Genomic DNA, 5,974 nt, shown 5'->3' with positions numbered 1-5,974 from the left:
GACGTGTCACTCCCTGATTGGCTGCAGCCCATCAGCCGGAGTTGTCGTCACGGGAAAGGCAGAGCACATGGCGTGGAAAGCTACCCCGGCACATGCGCAGCTTGCTTGTTTACTACTTAGAACACGGGTGTCAGTGCCATCAGCGCCATCTTGTAATGGCGAATGTGAAGGCGGCTCCTTACACCTGAGTTTGATTATTTCCTGCTGTCTACTCCTCTTGGGTGAATTTGCTTCCTTTAGTTCTAGAGCTTTCAGGTGTGCTGTCAAGCTGCTAGTGTATGCTCTCTCCAGTTTCATTTTGGAGGCACTTAGAGCTATGAGTTTTCCTCTTAGCACTGCTTTTATTGTGTCCCATAAGTTTGGGTATGTTGTGGCTTCATTTTCATTAAATTCCAAAAGGTCTTTAATTTCTTTCTTTATTTCTTTCTTAACCAAATTATCAATGAGTAGAGCATTGTTCAGCTCCCATGTGTATGTGGGCTTTCTATTGTTTTTGTTGTTATTGAAGACCAGCCTTAGTGCATAGCGATCTGATAGGATTCATGGGATTATATCAATCTTTTTATATCTGTTGAGGCCTGGTTTGTGACCAATTATGTGGTCAATTTTGGAGAAGGTACCATGAGGTGCTGAGAAGAAGGTATATCCTTTTGTTTTAGGATAGAATGTTCTGTAGATATCTGCCAGATCCATTTGATTCATAACTTCTGTTAGTTTCACTGCATCTCTGTTTAGTTTCTGTTTCCAGGATCTGTCCATTGATGAGAGTGGGATGTTGAAGCCTCCTACTCTTATTGTGTGAGGTTCAATGTGTGCTTTGAGCTTTAGTAAAGTTTCTTTTATAAATGTGGTTGCATTTGGAGCATAGTTGTTCACAACTGAGAGTCCATCATGGTAAATTTTTCTTTTGAGGAGTATGAAGTGTCCTTCCTTATCTTTTTTGATAACTTTAGGTTATGAAATTCTTAGGCAAATGGATGGAACTAGAAAATATCATCCCAGGGCTGGTGAGATGGCTCAGTGGGTAAGAGCACCCGACTGCTCTTCTGAAGGTCCAGAGTTCAAATCCCAGCAACCACATGGTGGCTCACAACACATCTTCTGGTGTGTCTGAAGACAGCTACAGTGTACTTACATATAATAAATAAATAAATTAAAAAAAAAAGAAAATATCATCCTGAGTGAAGTAACCCAGTCACAAAAGAACATGCATGGTATGCACTCACTGATAAGTGGATATTAGCCCAGGAGCTCAAAAATACCCAAGATAAGATTCACAGACCACATGAAGCTCAAGAAGAAGTAAGACCAAAGTGTGGATGCTTCAGTCCTTCTTTGAAGGGGGAACAAAAAACCATGGAAGGAGTTACAGAGACAAAGTTTGGAGCAGAGACTGAAGGCATGACCATCCAGAGACTGCCCCACCTGGGGACCCATTCCATATGCAGTCACCAAACCCTACAATTGTGGATTCTAACAAGTGCTTGCTGACAGGTGCTGATAGAGCTGTCTCCTGAGAGGCTCTGCCAGTGCCTGACAAATACAGAGGTAGTGCTCAACTCTTGGACTGAGCACAAGGTCCCCAATGGAGGAGCTAGAGAAAGAACTGAAGGAGGTGAAGGGATTTGCAACCCCATAGGAAGAACAACAATATCAACCAACCAGATCCCACAGAGCTCCCAGGGACTAAACCACCAACCATGAGTACACATGGAGGGATCCACGGCTCCAGCTGTATATGTAGCAGAGGATGGCCTTGTCAGGCATCAGTGGGAGAAGAGTGGGGTCCTGTGAAGGTTTGATGCCCCAATGTAGGGAGATGCCAGGGAGGGTGGCCGGAGTGGATCAGGGAACACCCTCATAGAAGCAGGGGGAAAGGGGAATGGGATACGGAGTTTCCGGGGGTGGGGATTCTGGAAAGGGTATAACATTTGAAATGTAAATAAATAAAATAACCAATAAAATTAAAAAATAATTAAAAATTTTGTGGAATGTAAATGATTAAAATGAAATTTTTCTTTTAGATTTTAAAAAGAAAATATAATTTTTTTATTACGTATTTTCCTCAATTACATTTCCAATGCTATCCCAAAACTCCCCCATACCCTCCCCCCACTCCCCTACCCACCCATTCCCACTTTTTGGCCCTGGCATTCCCCTGTACTGGGGCATATAAAGTTTGCATGTCCAATGGGCCTCTCTTTCCTGTGATGGCCGATTAGGCCATCTTTTGATACATATGCAGCTAGAGTCAAGAGCTCCGGGGTACTGGTTAGTTCATAATGTTGTTGCACATACAGGGTTGCAGATCTCTTTAGCTCCTTGGATACTTTCTCTAGCTCCTCCATTGGAAAAAGGAAATATAATTTTTTAAAAGAATATAAAAAAATAAATTAGTGATATAACTTAAGAAATTTCAGCGCCGGGCATGGTGGCACACGCCTTTAATCCCAGCACTTGGGAGGCAGAGGCAGGTGGATTTCTGAGTTCCAGGCTGGTCTACAAAGTGAGTCCCAGGACAGCCAGAGCTATACAGAGAAACCCTGCCTCAAAAAACCAAAAAAAAAAAAAAAAAAAAAAAAAAAAAACCAAAAAAAGAAATTTCAGAAAACACGCCAAAGAAAACACTATTACTAATATAGTATTTTTTTTACACTAGTGACATATGACATACTGTGAGAACATCAGCTCTGAAGTTGTATAGATATAAGCCACAGTAAACAAACTTAGTGCTATATTTTTATATATTCATTATATATGTATGTAATAATAATAATAAAGAAACCATCAATTTGAGGGAAACTTTTTACTTACACAGTATAAAAGAAAATTCCATCGTACATTTTTGTAAGGAATTACAGGTCATGTGAAGAATTAGGGCATGCATAAGCCTGGTCTTAGTCATAGCACAGAGGTCATTTGAGCTAGTACCTGCCTGTGGTCCTGGTTGTAGGATCTTGATATGGCCTGGCCCTACAGATAACTCAGATTAGCAGACTGTTAATCACTTCCAATTCACAGCCTTCTGGATGGAAAAATGTTATATATCCTTTCCTTTGAGAGGGCAATCCCATGTGCTTAGCTTTCCTGGTTTCCCTAGAGGTCTGTGGACAGAAGGACCTTCATGCTCACAAGTTTATATAGGCAACTACATTGCTCTATCTAGAAAACACATCTCTAAAAGAGTCAATATACTATATTAACTCAATAACATATTAGCTTTATTCTACTGTTTAGCTTATTTCCTTACCAGGAGAAATTTAAATGTATGACAATTTTACCTTATGTTTACCACATAAGAACATCTAAGAACATCCTGAAACTTGACTGTTATTTCAGGATAACTTGGAATACCAGGAAAATGAGTTGAGGTGATGAGAGTCCTGCCATGCTTAGAGACTGACAGCAAATAACAGAAATGAGTTAGCTGATAATATTAGTGACATTTGGAAAGTCCAAGTGTTCCCATGAGTTAAACAATAGCTTTCAGTACCAAGAACTCTTATCACTTTCAACATTATGCTTATATTTGATTTTTACAATTTCCAAATGCATACTTAAGTGTAAGATATTTAAAATGTAAATTTAAACATACCTTATTTTCAGTTTACCAAAAGGGAGTAGTGGGGGGTTTTCAAAGAATCAAAGTGGGGCTGGAGAGATGGCTCAATGGTTAAGAGCACTGACTGCTCTTCCAAAGGTCCTGAGTTCAAATCCCAGCAACCACATGGTGGCTCACAGCCATTTGTAATGAGATCTGATGCCCTCTTCTGGTGTGTCTGAAGACAGCTACAGTGTACTTATATATAATAAATAAATAAATCTTAAAAAAAAAAGAATCAATGTGATTTTTCAGGCTAAGTTTTTATCTTTTTGTATTCCAGGTCCATTGAGCTCTCTTTAAAGTAATTTTAAAGCTGCTTTAGTTTGTTCTGTTCTTTTCCCTGTTAGCGTTTCTACAAAAAGGCAGCTGCCTTTGTGCTGAGAGCAGTTGGGAAACACTCTCCTCAGCTGGCCCAGGCCATAGTTGACTGCGGAGCTCTAGATACACTGGTGATCTGCTTGGAGGATTTTGACCCTGGGGTCAAGGAGGCTGCAGCCTGGGCACTTGGATACATTGCAAGACACAACACAGGTAATGGGGAATATTTGGAAACAAGGAAACTCTAGATTTATGACATTATTCAGTGTTAATAAACAGTAGATTGAGTTTCAGGTTGACTGTATATGTGGTGGAAATCACGTTTGAATGGCAGTCCAGCTATTTGGAGTAGGATTGTTCCTCAAAGGCTTTGGTAGCCAGTCATAATGTTGCATGTTTATAATCCTGGCATACAGGAAGCTGAAGCAGAAAGATTACAAGCTCAGGACCAAGCTGAACTACTACTCTGAGAGGTCCTGCCTTTAAACCAAAATAAATAAAACCAACCAAAATAAATATCCCAAATCAACCAGTAAAATAAAAAATATCCTTGAAATTTGTTTGTTGATGAATATATGTTGGATTGTCACCCCATGACAATTCATTTATCTTTGTTATAAGTTATGTTTTAAATGATAAAATTACATAATACACTATGCATTTATTAATAATACTGTAAGTTTTCATATGGATATAAGTTATAAAGAACTACATGTTTGTATTACAGTTAGTGGAATTAAGATGCCTTTTCAAAACTCGCAGTTTCTTTTCATTGTGTTTATGTATAAAATGGCAGCTACTGTGTACTGAATAATTATGAGCCTGGCTCTGCACCCTGCATTTCAGCTTGTTTAGGTGCTTGTCTCCCTACCAAATTGTGTAACTTAGAGAAGATGCCTTAGGTTATGTGGATGGTAGCATCAGAATTGGGGTTTAATTCTGATACCCAAGTCCATGTTAACTACTTGATCATACTATCTGTTCCTGACAATACTGGTAGCAACCTAGAAACATAGCAACACCGTTAGAGACAAGAAAGAAATAGGACTAAATAACATTAATCTGAGAAAGAATATTATTGTCAGAAGGCTTTAAAATCAATATATTAAAATTCATTTCATAGCATCTAGAGTTTGGTGTCTAAATAGGCTCATTTAGGCCTGTTATTTACTACCCATTGGGAAATTAGGCAGCATTTTTTCTTTTTATATTATAATTAGCATATGCTAGTGATATGCAACAATAGACTTCATTAACACACACACACACTGTCTTTTGGTTTACCCACCTTGCTCCCTCCAACCTCTATTACCCACTGTGGTCTGCCTCCCACTAATCCTTTTCCTTTCCCTAACTAGTTCTCTGTCTTCACTAGGATTACTATTGCTATGATGAAACACCACGACCAGAGCAGGTTTGGGAGGAAAGGGCTTATTTGGCATGTTTCCACATCACAGTTCATCATCAAAGAGAGTCAGGATAGGAAATCAAGCCCGTCAAGAGCCTGGAGGCAGGACCTGATGCAGAGGCCATGGAGAGGTGCTACTTACTTCTGTCTCCCCATGGCTTTGTTTTTGCTGATGGTTTATTTATTTGTTTTTGCTAGGGATGGAGCACAGAGCCTCAGTCATGCTTGCCAAGTACCTGGCACTGAACTTTATCTCCAGCCTTAACTGTATTTTTAGAGTTGTAATTTTCTCGTAGAAATCATTATGAGATTGGAAAGCACTGAGTAAGATTCTACCCACGAGTAGAATTAGTTCTATCTTCATAACTGTCTTAGTTGTCAGGGTTTCTATGCCTGCACAAACATCACGATCAAGAAGCAAGTTGGGGAGGATAAAGGGTTGATTCAGCTTACACTTTCCACATAGCTGTTGATCACCAGAGGAAGTCAGGACTGGAACTAAGCAGGTCAGGAAGCAGGAGCTGATGCAGAGGCCATGGAGGGATGTTACTTACTGGCTTGCTTCCCCTGGCTTGCTCAGCCTGCTCTCTTATAGAACCCAAGACTACCAGCCCAGAGATGGCACCACTCACAAGGGGCCCTCC

At 39.9% G+C, this 5,974-nt stretch overlaps 1 protein-coding gene across 2 annotated transcripts in view; it reads left to right on the top strand.

The window, feature by feature from the left end:
• LOC110311725 (sperm-associated antigen 6) overlaps positions 1–5,974 on the top strand; it is a 92,566-nt gene that overhangs the window by 43,472 nt on the left and 43,120 nt on the right. For both annotated transcript variants that reach the window (XM_029470314.1, XM_021185223.2), the window contains one exon: positions 3,952–4,135. In XM_029470314.1, coding sequence (XP_029326174.1) covers positions 3,952–4,135 — 184 coding nt within the window. The remainder of the gene's footprint in view (positions 1–3,951; positions 4,136–5,974) is intronic.

This window comes from Mus caroli, chromosome 16 (genome assembly GCF_900094665.2).
Source record: "Mus caroli chromosome 16, CAROLI_EIJ_v1.1, whole genome shotgun sequence".
Classification (NCBI taxonomy): domain Eukaryota; kingdom Metazoa; phylum Chordata; class Mammalia; order Rodentia; family Muridae; genus Mus; species Mus caroli.
This window is presented reverse-complemented; position numbering and strand designations above follow the sequence as displayed.